This window comes from Liolophura sinensis, chromosome 8 (genome assembly GCF_032854445.1).
Source record: "Liolophura sinensis isolate JHLJ2023 chromosome 8, CUHK_Ljap_v2, whole genome shotgun sequence".
Taxonomy (NCBI): Eukaryota; Metazoa; Mollusca; class Polyplacophora; order Chitonida; family Chitonidae; genus Liolophura; species Liolophura sinensis.
In genome coordinates, this window is record NC_088302.1 from 27,526,220 (window position 1) to 27,546,526 (window position 20,307).

Genomic DNA, 20,307 nt, shown 5'->3' on the forward strand with positions numbered 1-20,307 from the left:
TCCGCTAGACATGATAGCCTTCTTAATAAGATGGCTGGAGAAATGATCCGTCATTTTTTGGGGGACGTGAAATGTGCGCCTACCTATAGGCTCTCAGTCTCCCCTATATCCCTTCCGTGTGCCCTTGTCCTCCAAATACTCCCTTAATGACCAGACGCTGCCTACCACAAATGGTAAACTATCAAAGATTTCAATAAATAAGTTAGTATTTATATAAATGAAGGAACATTTCCCAAAGCAATTATCTCATATAAACAAAGGGGCGGTATTACTCCTCCACATCATAGTTTTAGATACTGCTGCTCCCACAGGTAACTTCCACAACTGTGTGGTACTGCTGTTCCACACCACACTCAGAAACAAACTTTCACAATTAGTGTTTTAGCATTTCATTTCAGTGTATAAAAGACAAACAAAATGGCACGGATATTCTTTAGATTTATTTCATGGAAATGTTGATCTCATAAACTAGATTTATAAATGTCGCTATAAGCGCATGTTCTCTTCAAGAATGCGCGCATACGGTGTGGCTGAGCAGTAAAATGCCAATCACTACCAAGACAACCAGGCCTATGGGAGGATGGTTCCAGCCTCATTGTTCATGGAGTTTTATTGACACTGAGCAGTCCTCAACGCCCTTGGGGCCGTTTACGGTCGTTGAAGGTTTATTGTCTTCAATTTCCAATATGGCGCACGAGTCTGTAGGTCACCCGTGGGAAGTTTGTCAGTAAGTTGCCAAGGTTTGCTGGTTTAACCGGCAGACAGCGGATGCTCATTAAACATCAAACATTCTCACACATTAAACTGACGGTAATTGTGGAAAAAAGTGGAAAGTTTCATCGGTAAAAGTTAACTGCTGTTGACGGTCTCTTTACGAAAAGCCCAATGAGTTTTTCTGTGACATTTTATGGATATGGCCTTCTCGGGATGGATCACTGCTACTCCTCCACATCTATAAAATCTGTGATCCACCGTGTCGAAATTTTTCAACTGTTTCATTGCCTGACTTTTTTAAACGAAAGAGGATGGAGCCTTGTAGCTTAACCACTAATTTCTTCCACATGCATAGTTGCCGCAAACACTATATCCGAAAAGCTCAACAGAACAGTCCACTGTACTGTGGGCGATGTTAGCTTGCAGATGTCCAGTCAACCAGCTATATCCACAGGCGGACACATTTATGGTCGCTATAACTAAGTTAACTGCTATTGATGTGGAATTAACCTAGCGTATCCTATATCGCTACACTGGCCAAACTACGAAATTATTCTGCATAAAAACCGACTGATCATAAATGTGGCTACAAATGTCCAGTATGCTCTTCACAATAAGCGTAGACATTACAGTAAAATAAAATTTTTGTAATACTGATAAATAAATGCATGAAACGTGTACTAAGCCTTGATGTTGAATTTTTCCTGAAACAGTGTGCCAAACTTACTGGTCGTTATACACTGGAGCAAAATGCAATAACAATCTTTCCACTCCATTCATATTAAACAAATGTTTTATATCAAACCTAGTATGCTAAGTCTGGGGGTTAAATGTCAAATAATGTACACAAATAAAAAAGTATCAGCGTGTCTAAATTTTCGTGCGTTTTTTTTCTAGGAAAATTTAGACACGCTGATACTTTTTAAGAACAGGATTATTGGAAATTGTTGGGAATTCACTGAAACGTGCTTTAATTACTTTAATTAATTGCTTTGAAGTACATGTACATTGATGGTAAGTCAAAAGATTCACGTCTTTTCCTGTCGCCCAATCATTACTACTCCACGTCTTCTTAACCAGTTAGGACCCCATTCAAACCTACTTACTAGACCTACTTGTTGAATTTAGCCGTACCCCCTCTGATTCCGGGGATATGAATTTATAGGTGCCTAGTTGGTTAGCGCGCTAGGGCAGCGAAATGACCCAGGAGTCTCTCACCAGTGCGGTCGCTGTGAGTTCAAGTCCAGCTCATGCTGGCTTCCTCTCCGGCCGTACGTGGGAAGGTCTGTCTGGAACCTACGGATTGTCGTGGGTTTCCCTCGGGCTCTGCCGGTTTCCACCCACCATAATGCTGGCCGCCGTCGTATAAGTCAAATATTCTTGAGTACGGCGAAAAATACCAGTCAAATAAATAAAATATGAATTTATATCCCTATAATAGTGTGATCTGAACTCAAGATTCATATAGGCCGTGTGAGGTACAAGAATTATTTCACCTTTTGTGGATACTTGAGAATCTGAAATATACAGCGATAGCTTAAGGTGGTCTAATGCGGCTGCAGGCTGCTGTTTTAAGGGTATAGGTTGCGGGTACCTTGGCAACAGGTCATGACAACCGAAGCTCATCCTCCCACGCATGTCCGGTCTGCCCGGTCAGAAGACGCCTCGCCTTTCAGCTCAATCGTCTAAGCATAATACGATCCTGAAAGTTTCGCAGGTTTAGCTAAGATCGTCATAATCAAGTACTTTAAGCAGCCAAGCGCGTTAACCTGAATTGTCTCCACTAATTTACTAAAAGACTTTATTTCTTGTACCGTCATAGCACCGAACTTGGGAATAACGTCTTCCCATCGTAACTGTCAGAACGATGCAGCAAAGCAAGACCGAGTAAAGTGGAATGTCTTTAATGATTGGAGACACCATCGCAAAGGTGAACAGAGAGATTTAATCTTTTACTTGTACCCCTTTCATAGGCCAGTAGGTCTGGAACTGACTAGTCGCAAAAGCTCGTCCAATGACGGCGTAGATTTGCCGCTTCCTCAGCTATCGTGTTCCAACCGGGAAAAGTGTCTCCTGCGACTAAAAATATCGGCACTTCGAGCTATTTTTATCCGCCACAAACGAGAATGTGCATGTAACAATCAAACCTTAAATACATGAATTTCTGAGGAAATATTTTATGAATGGGCAAAACCGATCGGTTCATTGAAACGCTGCAAAGATTATCGAGCAAACCAGCACGAATTAACAGCCAGTCACTTAGCATTTTGCGGCTACATTTGGCGGTTACAGAGACGCTATTGCCTTCAAGCAAAGCCCGACGTCACATATATCCACTTGAGCTATTACCAGTGATCGATAGCCCAGCGTGAGTGATGATCGGCCCGATTGATTTCTGGGCTATCTCAGCATTACTATTCACTCATTAGCCAACACACTTGACATAGCACAATAGGCCGCCCTCACTCTACATCATCTAAACACGGCTCCCGGTCGGGAATAAAAGGCAATTTCAGTGTCCAAGTGGAGAGTAGCGATGAAACCTAGAGCCTCTGACAAGTAACACGCAAAGCCTTTGACTCTGTGTGCCCTTCCTAATAAAGCGATTCCCAAGGCAAATGTATTAAAACGAATCCCTGGCGTATCCTCCACTTAAACAGAATATATATTCAAAATAGTCCGAGAACGGGATGGAAAACTACATACGTGGGTGGCGGGTAGGCAGTGTGTCATTTTAACGACGTTTGTTTGTCTGGGGATAGATGCTGTATTTATCTATAGTAGTCCACCTGAGTAGAGTAGCCGGAGTAGATATACGTCGATGAATGGGTATTGTTCTAGGTAAAATTTGTCACTGTGTGACCGATATGTCGCCTTTCTTAGGACTGTTACAGTTGGCTTAAACGCCAACTAATGCCAGTTGGTGACATTTAATTTCTAACTTGAAGTGGAGATTATAATTAGCGATAATAATTGTGGTCACCGTGTTTTCCTGCCCATGAATAGTGTTCCATCCGGTACTCACCATGATTACAATTAAAGTCAAAATATTGGTGACCAATGCAGGTTAAGCATTTCGTATTCTTGCTTCGAGTTTAATGATTCACATCACCTTCATTAATCCAATCGTACCACGCTTAAAAGAGACATGGGTGTGGCTTAAGGAGATTACAATGTGTGTCAGCTGTATGTAGTGACAATACGGGCCCGACATAAGGAAATGACAATAAGTGTCTGCTGTATGTAGTGACAAGAAGTCTTTGACACAAGAAGATGACAGTGTATGTCTGCTCTATGTAGTGACAAGAAGTCTTTGACACAAGAAGATGACAGTGTGTGTCTGCTGTATGTAGTGACAAGAAGTCTCTGACACAAGAAGATGACAGTGTGTGTCTGCTGTATGTAGTGACAAGAAGTCTCTGACACAAGAAGATGACAGTGTGTGTCTGCTGTATGTAGTGACAAGAAGTCTTTGACACAAGAAGATGACAGTGTGTGTCTGCTGTATGTAGTGACAAGAAGTCTTTGACACAAGAAGATGACAGTGTGTGTCTGCTGTATGTAGTGACAAGAAGTCTCTGACACAAGAAGATGACAGTGTGTGTCTGCTGTATGTAGTGACAAGAAGTCTTTGACACAAGAAGATGACAGTGTGTGTCTGCTGTATGTAGTGACAAGAAGTCTTTGACACAAGAAGATGACAATGAGTGTCTGCTGTATGTAGTGACAAGAAGTCTTTGACACAAGAAGATGACAGTGTGTGTCTGCTGTATGTAGTGACAAGAAGTCTCTGACACAAGAAGATGACAGTGTGTGTCTGCTGTATGTAGTGACAAGAAGTCTCTGACACAACAGTCTGAATTAAGGAGATAATAATGTCCCTCTGCTGTATATCGTGACAACAAAGCGGGTTTAATCAGTCACATCTCCTTCATTAGTCCAATCGTGTCACGCTTAAAAGAGTTAGGGGTGTGACTTAAGGAGATGACAATGTGTGTCTGCTGTATGTGATGACAACAATTCCCTGACAGAAGGAGATAACAGTTTGTGTCAGCTGTATGTAGTGACAACAGGGATCTTGCTTAAGAAGATGACAATGCGTGTCTGATGTATATAGTGACAAGAAGTCTCCAACACAGGGACACGACAATGTGTGTCATCTATTTGTTGACAACAAGTGTCTGACACAAGGGGATGAGAGTGTCCACTGTATGTAGTGACAACAGGGGTCTGACTTAAGAAGATGACAATGTGTGTCCGCTGTTTGTAGAGATAACAACCCTCAAACTTTAGAATATGACACTGTGTGTCCACTTTATGTTATAAGAGCACGACCCTGTCACAAGGAGATGACAATGTCTGTATTTAGTGAAAATAAGGCTCTGACTTAACCAGACGACAATGTGTCTGCTGTGTGTGGTGACAACAAGTATTTGGCACTAGGAGGTGACAATTCTGCTGTATGTGGTGACAACAGGGGTCTGACTTTAGGAGATGACAATGTGTGTCCGCTGTATGTGGTAATATCAAGGCTCTGACTTAAGCAGAAAACATGGTGTGCCTGGTGTATGTAATGAGAACAAGACTCTGGTACAGGAGATGACGATGTGTGTTTGCTGAATGTAGTGACAACAAGAGTTTGATTTAAGGAGATGACAACGTCCGTCTGTATGTGGTGAGAACAAGACTCTGGCACAAGAAGACGACATGTGTCTGCTGTATGTAGAGACAAATCTCTGACACAAGGATATGACAATATGTGTAAGTTTTATGTAGTGACAACAAGACTCCAACACACCGTGTGTGTACTAAATGTGGTAAAAAATCTCTGACACAAGGAGATGACAATGTGTGCCTGGTGTATGTGGTGACAACAGGGGTCTCACTTAAGAAGATGACAATGTGTGTCTATAGCATGTGATGAAAACAAACGTCTGATACAAGAAGAAGACAATGTGTGTCTGCTAAATGTGTTGACAATAAGTCTCTGACAAAAAGAGATGACAATGTGTGTCAGCTGTATGTAATGACACCAAGACTCTGACTCATGGAGACGACAATGTTTGTAGTCACAAGAAGTCTATGACGCAAGATGATGACAATGTGTGTCAGCTGTATGTGTTAACAACAAGGCTCTGACACAAGGTGATGACAATGTGTGTCTGCTGTATGTAGTGACAACGAATCTCTGACACAAGGAGGTGACACTGTGTGTCTGCTGTATGTAGTGACAACGAGGTTCTGACACAAGATGACAATGTGTGTCAGCTGTATGTGTTAACAACAAAGCTCTGACACAAGGTGATGACAATGTGTATCTGCTTTATGTAGTGACAACGAGGCTCTGACACAAGGACGTGACATTGTGTGTCTGCTGTATGTAGTGACAACGAATCTCTGACACAAGGAGGTGACACTGTGTGTCTGCTGTATGTAGTGACAACGAGGTTCTGACACAAGATGACAATGTGTGTCAGCTGTATGTGTTAACAACAAAGCTCTGACACAAGGTGATGACAATGTGTATCTGCTTTATGTAGTGACAACGAGGCTCTGACACAAGGACGTGACATTGTGTGTCTGCTGTATGTAGTGACAACGAATCTCAGGCACAAGGAGGTGACACTGTGTGTCTGCTGTATGTAGTGACAATGAGGCTCTGACACAAGGCGATGACAATGTGTGTCTGCTGTATGTAGTGACAACGAATCTCTGACACAAGGAGATGACAATGTGTGTCTGCTGTATGTAGTGACAACGAATCTCTGACACAAGGAGATGACAATGTGTATCTGCTGTATGTAGTGACACCAAGACTCTGACTCAAGGCGATAACATTATGTGTCTGTTGTATGTTGTGACAATAAGACTCAAAGAAATGACAATGTGTGCCTGATGTATTTAGCGACAACAAGAATCTCACTCAAGGAGATGACAAAATTTGGCTGATGTATGTGGTGACAACAAGGCTCTGTGGGAGTGATACTGAGTGTGGATAGAGGTGGTGGCATTGGTTGTACGGATGTGTGTAATGATATTGAGTGTATGGATGGAGGTTGTGATACTGAGTGTTTAGATGGAGGTAATAATATTGAGTGTACAGATGGAAGTGGTGATAGTGAGTGTTTAGATATAAGTGATGATATTGACTGTATGGATGGAGGTAGTGTTACTAGGTGTTTTGATGGAGGTAGTGATATGGAGTGTATGTAGGTAGGTAGTAATACTGAGTGTATGGATGGAGGTAGTGATATTTAGTGTACGGATGGAGGCAGTGATTATGTGTGTATGGAAGGAGGTAGTGATATTGACTGTGTGGATGGAGGTAGTGACATTGGCTGTATGGGTGTATATAATAATATTGAGCGCATGCATGGAGATAGTGACATTGACTGTGTGGATGGAGGTAGTGTTACTAGGTGTTCTTGATGGAGGTGGTGATATTGAGTGTATGGAGGGCGGTAGTGACATTGAATGTTTGGAGGTAGATAGTGATATTAAGTGTATGGATGGAGGTAGTAATATTGACTGTATGGATGGAGGTAGTGATATTTAGTGTATGGATGAAGATAGTGATATTTAGTGTTTGGATGGAGGAAGAGACATTGAGTGTGTGGATCGAGACAGTGATATTGAGTGTATGGATGGAGGTAGTGATTATGTGTGTATGGATGGAGGTTATGCTGACACCGGGCCAATCAGTCATGTTTCCTTGCTCTAAGCTCTCACTGCTGAGCGCCAAGGGAGGCAGCAGCAAGAACCATTTTTAAGATCTTTGATATGGCCCGACCGGGGTTTGATCGGGCCTCCTGACTTCTAGCCAGACGCTCTAACTGCCACCGAAGAGGTCTGTAAGTATGGAGGTGGTGATATTGAGTGTATGGATAGATGTGGTGATATCCAGTGCATCGATGGAGGCAGTGTTATAGGGCGCTTCGATGGAGGTAGTGTCAGTGAGTGTTTTGATAGAGGTAATGATATTTAGTGTATGGAGGGAGGTAGTGATATTGAAAGTACGGATGGAGGTAGTGATACTGAGTGTGGATGGAGGTAATGATACTGAGTGTATGGAGTGGGGTAGTGATAGTGTATGGATGGAGGTGGTGATAGTGAACGTATGGATGGAGGTACAGATATTGAGTGTATGGATGGAGGTAGTAATATCAAGTGTATGGAGGAGGTTGTGATATTCAGTGTATGGATGACGTTCATGATATCGAGTGTATGGATTGAGGTAGTGGTAACGAGTGTATGGATTGAGGTAGTGCTATTGAGTGTATGGATGGAGGTAGTTTTTTGTACAGTATCGACAAAGTCCTCACAGTAGATCATGTTGCATTCTAAAAGAGTTTATCGAACACAAGCAAGAGATGTGTATTTTTCCCCTTCCTAAGACTCTTCAATATCACTAGTCCAAGAAAGAAGTGCAAGTGAAAAGGATGTGCAATTTTGACCTCTTCGAAATGCTAATATCAGGACTTCCCCAATAGGACTATAGTCTCTTTGTTTTAGCCAGTCGCCTACATTTAGCTGTCTGTAAAACCAGTCACATTCGCTCCTGAAATTGCCTTCAGTCAGTTACACGCAGCAAACCAGTCTCTATAAATTGACGTGTTGAACGTATATGTCATTACGAAGAAAATTCAGTTAGAATAATTTTTCTAATTCAAAATGAACCAAGAACTCACTGTTTTGGGTGGCGTCATAATTATTCAAAAGTTGCATGCTGGAGAACGAACGTGGAGAATAATTTGTTTTGCAATGGCTGCACCAACAAGCAGTAACACAGCCTACACTGCTGTCTCTGTGAATAGACTACATGGCTTTAATTTCCTAACATCCCTCTCTAAATCCATACCGCCATGAGATAATATACCACAAGTGATAAAATAAATATGGCAAAGTCTGTAACAGGGTTTACAGTTAAGTTGATTGCAGTTTAAAGGGGAAGAAAACTTAAAAAAAGAAGACATCATAGACTGAAAAGAACACATTTTTTTCCATCTGGTGGTGCCTGCTGCATAATTTTGCGATATTTCCTCGCCATGCACGTAAAGCCTAAAAACGGCCAAGCTTCCATAAATCGCTGAGTCGCGTACTCCATCTTTAACACCCTGTAATTTATGCTGGGGGTGTGTCGCCACTCAGCCAATGAGAGTCGTTAAAACTGCCGGCTTGTTCGTGTAAACTCGGAACCTACGTCCATCATTCCGGTTTTTCGATCGTTAGGCGGAAAACGAACTGTACTGTTTGCTACCTTCTGGGAAGAAGAGTTCTACCGGAAATGTACGAACTGCACTTAGGCGGTTTCCGACGGCAATTCTCCTCCTAACACAGAAGACTTCAGGACTAGTTCTTAGGCAAAATGGAGTCACCCACAGCGGATGTTGGCGCAGACTATTTATAATTTATCAACTTGAGGTACATATTAGAATTTTTTATGATATGTACCTGCGAGGAAAAGCATACTCTTTTCAGTGGTATTTGATTGATATTTAAATTTTCTTCTCCTTTAAGTAACTGGTGTCGCCCTCAGCCTATGTTATGAGGGATGACTGGTTTTACAGAGAGCTGAATATAGGGGACTGGCTAAAATAAATAGACTATAGTCGTATAATATCGAGGTTTATGGTGTCTTATTCCACCTGTATTCTTCGCCGCACAATCCACATCTATTTTGCACCCCATATTCCACATGTACTTTCCCCCGCACAATCCACATCTATTCTCCCAGCACATTCCACATCTATTCTCTCAGCACATTCCACATCTATTCTACCCCGCACAATCCACATCTATTCTACCCCGCACAATCCACATCTATTCTACCCGGCACAATCAACATCTATTCTACCACGCATATTCCACATCTATTCTTCCCAGCACAATCCATATCTATTATCCCAGCACATTTCACATATATTCTCTCAGCACATTCCACATCTATTCTCTCAGCACATTCCACATCTATTCTACCCCGCACAATCCACATCTATTCTACCCCGCACAACCCATATCTATTCTCTCAGCACATTTCACATATATTCTCTCAGCACAATCCACATCTATTCTCCCAGCACATTCCACATCTATTCTTCCCAGCACAATCCATATCTATTATCCCAGCACATTTCACATATATTCTCTCAGCACATTCCACATCTATTCTCTCAGCACATTCCACATCTATTCTACCCCGCACAATCCACATCTATTCTACCCAGCACAATCCATATCTATTATCCCAGCACATTTCACATATATTCTCTCAGCACAATCCACATCTATTCTCCCAGCACATTCCACATCTATTCTCTCAGCACATTCCACATCTATTCTTCCCAGCACATTTCACATCTATTCTACCCCGCACATTCCACATCTATTCTTCCCAGCACAATCCATATCTATTATCCCAGCACATTTCACATATATTCTCTCAGCACAATCCACATCTATTCTCCCAGCACATTCCACATCTATTCTCTCAGCACATTCCACATCTATTCTACCCCGCACAATCCACATCTATTCTACCCCGCACAACCCATATCTATTCTCTCAGCACACTCCACATCTATTCTACCCCGCACATTCCACATTTATTCTAATCCGCACATTTCACATCTATTCTTCCAGCACATTCTACATCAATTTTGCCCCGCACATTCCACAGGTATTCTTCCCTACACAATCCAAATCTGTTCTAACCCGTACATTCAACATCTATTCTACCTCGCACATTCCATATGTTTTCTTTCCCACACATTCCACATCCACTCTACCCATCACATTCCATGTCTATCTATATATATTCCACATCCATTCTACCCCGCACCAGTAGGGTTCAATTCCATGTTTTTCAAGTGTTTAGTTTTTAGCAGCCCATTAAAGAAGAGTCTGTTTTCATGAAATTATGAAAGAAAATTGTTAACACACTGAAGATTGTGTAGAAAAAACGCCAAGGTTCAACATAGCACAACTGTTAACATTAACCTTGGTAAGAAGATTTTAGAGGTGAAGCAAGGTAGGTACTCTATGCGTCTTGAGCGCCTTATCCATAGAGCGCTAAACTACTTCCATGCGCGTCGGGGGAAATATGATCCCGCGCCTAGAGGGAAATACAATCGATGGACGTTTACATATGCGCATGTCTTGTATAAAGCGATTTTGAATATAATGTTCATCACCTTAAGAATATCGAGAAAGTTCTAGGCCCACCCGCGCTTCTCCAACGCTAAAGTCCTCAAAGCACAAAGTGAAAAATCATCAAGATCTCAACTAGAGAGGTTCACAGCGCAAGAACAAAATACAAAAATCTATTCCGGGTGACTCCTTGTGAAGACATCGACGACAAGTGAATATTTCATAATGGGAGTTACGTGTGTTGTGAAAGACGTCTGAAGATACAAGTACCATCCTTGAACAGTAGGATCGGATCTCTACTGATATCATCCATGAACATTGAGGGACCATGTCATGATACTTACCACTCCCCCATCATGAACAGCGAGTGACCATGTCATGATACTTACCACTCCCCCATCATGAACAGCGAGTGACCATGTCATGATACACCCATGAACAAGGAGAGACCTGTCATTATATGCATGAACAGTAAAGGACCTGTCATGATGACCCCATGAACAAGGTGTGACCTCTCATGATAATATTCATGAACTATGAAAAAGCTCTCATTATGACATCTATGCACAGTGAAGAACTACTCATGATAACCCCTTGAACACGTAGGGACCTCTCGTGATAACATCCATGAACAGTGAAAAACTTTTCATGATAGCATACACGAACAGTGACAAACCTCTCAGAATAATATCCATGAACAGTGACAAACTTCCCACGATAACATTCAAAGACAGTGACAAACCTCTCAAAATAATATCCATGATCAATGAGGGCCTCTCAGGATAACATCTGTGAACAGTGAGGACCTCTCGTAATAACATCCATGATAAACCTTTCATATGAACAGTTACGAATCTTTTATTATGGCATCCATGAACGATGACAAACCCCCCATGATCACATCCATGAAAATCTCTCGTGATAATGACCAAAGACTGTGACAAACCTGATTATAACATCCATCAAAAGCGACAAACCTCTCACGATCATACTTAAGATTAGTGACAACTGTCTTATGATATCAACCATGAACAGTGACAACCAACCCATGATCACATCAATGAACAGTGAAAAAAAAAACACTCGCGATCACTCCCAACAAACCTCTGGTGATATCACCAGTAATACAGCGCTAATGGTGTTGACTAAGATGCATATCAATCCACAAAACGCTCTTGATGACATCGTTGCACAGTGGAAAATCTGCTATAATAATCAATTTGTATGAAAAACCTCTCATGATGGTGTCGATGCACGGTCAAAACAAACTTGTGATAACATCTGTGGATAGTAACAAAACTGTCTTCATGACATCGATGCACAGTGACAAATTTCTCAGAATTGCATTAACAAACCGCTAATCATGCTTTCTATACCCAGTGATCTTTGAAGCCTGATGGCATCCGTCTTTCATAATATTCAGGTACAGTGACAAGTGTCTCATGATGACATCGATGCACAATGTCAAGTCTTTCATGATGATATCGATGCACAGTGACACGTCTCTCATGATGACATCGTTGTATAGTGACAAGTATCTCGTGATGACATCGATGCCCAGTTACAACTGACTCATGATGACATCGGCGCAATACACCTATGTACAGTGACAAGTGTCTCGCGGTGGCGTCGATGCACAGTGACAAGTGTTTCGTGGTGGCGTCGATGCACAGAGACAAATCTTTCATGGCGACATTGATGCACAGCTACAAGTCTCTCATGATGTCATCGATGCATAAGTACCAGTTCCTAATGACGACATCGACGCACAGTGACACGCCCCTCATGATAACATTGATGCTCAAAATAAAAACCATCCATGTGCAGCAACAAATTACGTCATAAAAGATGAGAAAATGTGCCTCAAGAAATCCTGTATTTATTGTACAGATAACACGCAAGACCCATCCCGTGCTACATTAAAGTCTCAATGTTTTTTTTTATAAGAATGCTTGTTTATATATATATATCTACGTATACTATGTAGCATTCCTATGCTATCATTCTGCATAAATTGACGAATTTACTGTAAACCTAAATGATCCAGCTATCTTCTGTAAGCACTATTACTATGAAGCTATGCTTCTGACAACGTACTGCAAGTATTCTGGTCAAAACGGAAAGCACATATACCCGCTGTTACTTCGTAAATAACATACAGAAACTTTCCTTATATTTCATGATTTCCTCTTGGAGACAAAATACGTATAGCACAATATATGGGCGGGACATTTACTAGTAAGTTTGATTTAGAATTAAAAGTTTCTAGCTGAATGAAATCAGTGGCTAAGACTTCATATGTATTTGCACAGTTAAAACCAAACTAAATTCCCAGTAGACAGAAATAATTGATTGAATGTGTCTACTTAATATCGCCATTATTGATTACAAAACAGTACACAAATTATGTCGCAATTTGCACTACAATACTTACCCATACCACTTTGAGAACGTGCATAATTTCAGCATTGGCCACCACAAAAATCCTCACCGGATTGAAGCTTCTAAAATGGGAAGAAAACATTATAAATTATGTTATAGTGGAACATCAAAGCACATCGGAATAAAACTCTCACCTGTCCATCATCTGGACCAGTAATAAAGGATTAACCTTGGTATGTTCTTTCCTAGACAAGACTGTATTTACAGAATAAACTGGAAAATATCAACGTAGAAACTGGATTAAATTAATCAGGAAGGAATTTAACGGAGTTTTTTTACAAAATGTTGTGGTTTAAAGGCATTCATTATCGAATAAACCAAGGCGCATATTATAGCACGTGTCAGTTCCCGACATACGTCAACAATTAGATTTTCCCCCAAACTTAGTCTTGCACCAAAGCGCGATGCTTCAAAATTTTGTAACTGGTCCCGACAGCGCAGTTGCTAAAGCTTTCGTTTCGGGGGCGGTAGATCCAGGGTAAATCCTGGGTCGGGCCACACCTAAGACCTTAATAAAAGAGGAAGTTCTAACTTCATCCCTCAGCATTAAAAGGATAGGGCAACAACTAATTGACCGGTATCAGTATAATGGCTCGGGCGGCTTACTTGTCTTCGGGTAGTCGTCTCAGTGAAGCAGCACTCGATAAAAAAAGCGGTGGAAATCCGTCCTGCAACAAGGAGGCACATTACATACGACTATGAGTGAAAAATCGTTAAATACGACGTTAAACCTCAAGCACTCACTCACTCACTCAAAATATTGTCCAAGTTTATCATGTTGAAGTCACCCAAAATATTGTTGGTGTCGAACCGGGGCTGATCGCACCAAGGGATAAATCCCGCTCTGATATTTCACATGTATCTATTCATTCGTGATAATGATATATCGATTTCGTTGTATTGTGGCTTTCACACCTACTGTAATACTTTAACGTTGTTCGTAAGTACGTGCTTAACAGCCCGCGTTATGTTTTTATTAAGGACACATACAAAGGATTGTAAAGTGACTCGTTCAGCGAAACAGAAAGACACAATATTTAAATATTCAGTCAGAGAGGTCGACGAATAATCTAACACAATAAAGTGATAGACTGCTAAATTAACTCATGGATCCGTGCATTCTTTGCATTCAATGCGTATGTTTACTCTGCAGCCCAGCATACCAAGTTAATGGTGCGCCATTATATCACAAGTCCTCATCGGATGTGATGATGATAGAGTTGGGCGTTCGTGTTCCTTGTTAGCAAAAGATATCGAAAATATCATAGCATAGAGTCAAAAGCCAAAGCTACAAAAAATAGATCTGAAAGTTGAGTTTGACGATTGCAAAGGATTTGTTTTTAAGCTATCGATTCGCTCGACACTTTGGTAACAGGCAGAAGCGACAGATCGACAAAACGACGAAATAAAGTAATAAAATCTTATTGCAATAAACACGATGCGAATATCCTAAAAAGTGGAATGAGCAAGTGTCGAGGGTTGAGTTGTCGCTGTGACTTGAGCATTGTTAACACTCGCTGAACTCTACACATGTTATGTCTGCAGGCATAAGCGCAGAACATTGGACTTGACAGGCCTACCTAAATTAATAAAGCCACTCCGTTTTCCTATGGTCAACATAACAAAGATTCTGGCTTAACTCCTGCCTGCTGGTCTGACCACTGACCTTTAGAGTCTGAAAGGTGTTAATGACGTTATTACTGGGTTTATCTACCTGAAATAAGCAAACGTCACCGTGATATCCATGAACATAATTACCATAGCACACCGAGTGGCCCGTAGCACATTGGAGAAGCGGAAACTCTCATTTTCTGCTACCCACACTAAATTAGACGAGAACAGCATATAATTACTACTAAGGAAAGCTTGAAAATCCATTGGTAGGTTTGTCTGCCCCTCTCTCGCCAAAAATGGCTAACCTTTTTTGGAAAACTTTGTGGTGGATTTTGATGTGATGTGACGCTAAACCAACACACAAATAAACAGCTGTAGAGACAGCTCTAGTTCGCTGGCCAGCAAAGTCTCGGAAAGCTTGCACACTTATCCCGTTATGTTGTTAATTTTGCTGGCCAGCAAAGTCTCAGAAAGCTTGCACACTAATCCCGTTATGTTGTTAATTTTGTTGGCCAGCAAAATCTCAGAAAGCTTGCACACTTATCCCGTTATGTTGTTAATTTTGTTGGGCATGCTAGGCTATTGAGTAGGGTCGATAAGCAGACGTGTTCAAAGTGCGGCATTCAAACAAACGTTTTATTTTTACTCCCGTTTGGCACAGGTCTTCTTTTTTTTTTTTTGATACCCTGCCGTGTCTAGTCGTTTTATCCGAACACAACACAAAATACGTCAAGCACACTGTCAGCCCGCCTCCATCACTGGATAGACAGCGGATGTAATTAATGTGAAACTGAGCAAATGCCATGGCTTCCCTTCTTGTAATAGGTTGTAAATAGTATGAATTATAAATCATTTGACCGTATAGACCGGAACAGAAGTTACCTGTAGTAAAAGAAGGATGCAACTGGAGTTAGTGGCGCGAGTGATCGATGGCGAACTGCCGACATATGATGTCTTCCAGAAATCACTATCAGAACGGCACGTCTTCAGTCAGAAAAAGGTATTAATTATAGCACAGTCTGCTATACTTAGATACTTGTGTGTATGTTTGGATTTAACACACCAGTAATTGTGAGGTGATGTTCTTAGTGATACATTACGAATTAAGATATCACCACGACTTATCTCGAAGGACAATCGATTATAACAACCATTAAGTTGTCGAAAATTATGTCTAACAATTAGTCGCATTTCCTTTTAAACGATTCAAGAAAGGCATTTTAACTTCTCCCAAGAGTTTGTTAGACGCTAAAAATCAATTATCGCGGATATATTACATATAGATATGTCCACAGTGGGATAGCCGTCAATTACCAGTTTTAATGGCAAACTGGTGGTGTTAAATAGCGAAGATTTACAAACAAACTTCTAAAGTGAGAGTTTCTAAAAGAACATAAACAGCAACAATCACAAGGAAATGTTGAAAGCATATTACAGTAAGGAATAGAACCAAAAAAAACCTGCCTGACTGATAGTGGCGCTGATGTCCTACACTGGAACGTCAGTGTCTGGCCGGCGGACATGAATCCTGTAGAGAGGGCTGCTTTGCCACATCTGGACTATATTTCAGTGCACCTAGAACTTTATAAATGTGGAAAAAATCGGAACTCTCGTAGACGCTGTTTCAGACCAAACAGCTTCTTTACCGATTATACTAGGTGGCTGATACCTCTTGTCACAAACGATCTCAAGTATGCGCGCCCTAGTAAGTCCACAGTCAAATACTGAGTTGGCCGTTCGCGTTCAGCTACACACTTGTGCCATACAGCATGGCGTGGGAGGGGTTCGCCGCTGCTCGAACCATTTGCTTCTTCGCAACCGCATTCCGACAATTACTATGGAAGAAGAAGTGGGATCACTGCCTTTGTGCACTCTCATGGCTGCTAAATGATTTTATGTTTCCCCCGAAATTAGGATGTTAGCGCCTGTTTGACCTTGTTAAGGATGACCGTCGGGCTACACTGGGAAGAGCGGTGATGGAGGTGAAAGTGGGGGTGGGGGTGGGGAACTATAATAATCGTGCCCAGGTATTGATTTGAGTGGACAATGAAGTAGCGTTTTGGATGATGCAGTGGTAATAAGCGTGTCGAAATATAAATGTGTTCGACAATACATGTATTCTCGAAATCGACAGAAGTTTGTCATCGGATCTTGTTTGCAAGTGTAAAAGAATTGTTTACAGTGCCTTAGGCTTTTTTGAGACTAGACCCTGGGTATATAGTGTCAGAGACTTAGTGGACAGGAGGAAGGAAGTGAATTACCAGAGGCAAGTCTGATAGCAGAGAAGCGGACAGACTAGTTCATCAGACGTTAGCACTCACCATCAGACATTTAGAAACGAGATGATATGTACACTGACAGAAGAGGAAAAAAGGCAATTATTTTGAGGAACTTCATCGAATCAGTTGGTAAAACGGTTTAAGGGGAGTTATTGTTTTCTGAATTCTACCGTTTGGGTTTTCCACGCTAAAGGTTATATAATCAGAGACCAGAATGAATGTGTGAGTGGAATCAATCGATCAATCAGTAATTCAGTCAATCAAACAAATAACTAATCATAACTGAATACAATTCTAAATCTATGGATAAATAAGTCAACCAACGCCATAAATTCTAATACATTATATATGAAAAAGACAAATGAGCACAGGGTGCCTTTGTCAAATAAACAATCACATGAACGCTTCTTTGCCTGTAGCAAAATCATTAACGTTGTCTTGAATCGACAGAGGTGTTAAAATGATGTGGGCTATACACATCAAATGACTCCAATGCCTTTAGAGCACAGAATTCTGTCTAGCTGAGATTATAGCCCACCAAACACCCCACATTCAGTAATTAGAACTGTCTCATCACAATATCTAGTTTCATCATCTACACAAACCTCCACTGATTTATACAGCAGACTCAACACTTCAATAATAACTAAAGATTGAACAACCGTGTACTACAGTTTGAGAAATCGAATTTGTGTAATGTAATGTACAGCGTGCCCACCAGGGCTGCTTGTTTCTCAGATTGCCCTTTCATCGGAATTTCTCATAACAGCCATGAGCAAGCATGAAGACAATGGGTACTAAGGTAGTGCTGTTTGCTTTCTTCGTCAGTTACTGCCTAGACGCTCTCCATGCGCGCGCTTATCTGCGCACGTGGGGGTTTAAACAGCCACACCATACACTAAATACACGGTACGACTTGATGTAGGACAACATTTTAATCCAATGGGGAGTTATGCAGAGCTACATGAACAACTGGAGTAAAAACCTAACTCAAGTTGACAAAATACGGAATTTCACCGTTTATGTGTGGCTATTTGTATCATACTGTCGTAGCTGGTCTGATGTTACTCTACAGGCTGTAGACTTTTTTTTATGACAATATGGACAGAGGAAAACTACTGGGCATCGCCTGACAACTAACGGGCCTTATGACGCAAGACGGTAGGAGTACAAAGCTCAACCTAACTCAAACTAAATTAAAATATTCACACATAAAGCAAGTGTTTTGATTATAAAAAAATAATCACACACTGAATAAATCTGCCCTGTTGTGTATTTATAAAGACTATGGTTAGTAATTAGTGAAATGTGGGTTTATTACAGTAGACATGTGAAATATTTACATAGTAATGTGGTGTATATTTTCAATAAACACGAATAGCTCAGTAAACTACTATGTATACGTAAACGTAACGGGTTGATAAACATGTAAATGTTTTTATTATGTAAACATGGCACATAAATGTTACTATAGTAAACACATCACTTTAAACACTTGTAAATCTATATGTTCATCGACTTGCCTTCATGAAAAAGCGGCAAGACGCGTTTGTTAAACACATAAATGTATTTATAAACCAAAAACTGTTTTAGGTATGTACGGCACATGCGAAAGGGTTGGAATTATTCTGTTGACGTCATTAAGTGTATATTTTTCTAATGGTCAAATGTAAATCAAAGTCAATGACCAAGGGCTAAAACCAAGTCCTGAGGAATGGTCCTTTTTAAACGTATGTTGTACGTGTAGGTGATCGTCAAGCTGAACTGCATGGATGTTGAGTGCCACAACAACACGGACATATATTGACATAGTGGGACGGACGGAACACTACGGCGTGCCCCTTCTTCCATGGTTTCCCCTTACTAAACAGATAATTATGACCACAGCTGTTCTTCAAGTTGTGTAGGAAGGAATTTATGCAGTTGCAAACTTCCAAAGTGTGCGCAACTCACTTTTTTGCTTCACTATTCCTTTGAGTTCTGCTACAGGGATATAAATCGACATGCGATTTTGGTATGTTTTAGCTTCCTAGAACAAGACTGGTAAATGTCAGTTATCGCAGTTTATTGAGATGTGGTAATGTTTGAGTAAAACATATACAGCTGCAGGATGAGGAATAAAGATTGTTTTAATGGGCATACACATAATACACGTGTGCTCCTGGACACCAAATGTTTGCATGATCGCTCTGTCCGTGGCAGTCCGTTTCTAAGACTCTCTTGTTTTAGGATGAAAATAATAAATACTTCTGGGATAATATGGCTGTTTATGACCTGTAAAACTTAAATATAGGTATACAAAAATCCGCGAATCTAGCTAATACCCCTCAGTGACAACTACTGTTGCGAAAGAAAGAATGTTTACAAGTGAATGGAGGCACGGGACCATCGATCTTGAAAGAAATAGGTCAAGGTCGATGAAAAACAATGGGACTTTTCTTCATAGGTAGATAATACAATGTGATGAAATTGTTTAAAAAGTTCAAGACGTATCATATTTACAAGCATGTCAAAGATTAACATAAATGATTTTTTGAATGAACAGACCAAAGTCAAAGAAACTAAATAGTGTTCTTTCCAGTGTAGAAGTGTACATGAGGTATAAGTTTCGTAAATCTGGCTTCAATCGTTCAAAAGACTGACAGATTGAGAAATGGACCAAGGGACAGTGTGACGCCAATCGTCACGACAAAAAATACCTGAGTGAAGAATATTCTTTGGAAGTTATATTTTCCTCTGTTTACTGTTTGTTTAATTTTATGTTTGTTTAATTTCCAAATTTCCGATGAAACAATATTGATTAGGTGAACGTTGGACAGGAAATTTACAATAATACGTTCTGAGCAGCTGTTGTTGGTTGTGTTATGGGTGAAATTCGTCACACTCAGGAAGCTGATAAGCTGACACCTGGAGGGAGACAGAGAACTCGTTTCTATGGGCATTGTGTCTAGCACTCTGTGAAAGAGATAAGATGACAGCCCTGTAATTTCACCATAAAGAAGAAATGCATCTGCAAATAACAGTTGTTAGATGCACATAGAATCCCAAGGCGCCTGCGGTGAGCTAAGGGATCCTAGGGTCTAAAGGATATGGGAATTTTGCGACATTATTA

At 40.8% G+C, this 20,307-nt stretch overlaps 1 protein-coding gene across 1 annotated transcript in view; it reads right to left on the reverse strand.

Annotated features, from left to right (window-relative positions):
- LOC135473374 (uncharacterized) overlaps positions 1-20,307 on the reverse strand; it is a 59,861-nt gene that overhangs the window by 22,092 nt on the left and 17,462 nt on the right. Inside the window, exon 3 of the mRNA XM_064753224.1 lies at positions 13,295-13,364. Within this exon, the coding sequence (XP_064609294.1) occupies positions 13,295-13,318 (24 nt within the window). The 5' untranslated portion in view covers positions 13,319-13,364. The remainder of the gene's footprint in view (positions 1-13,294; positions 13,365-20,307) is intronic.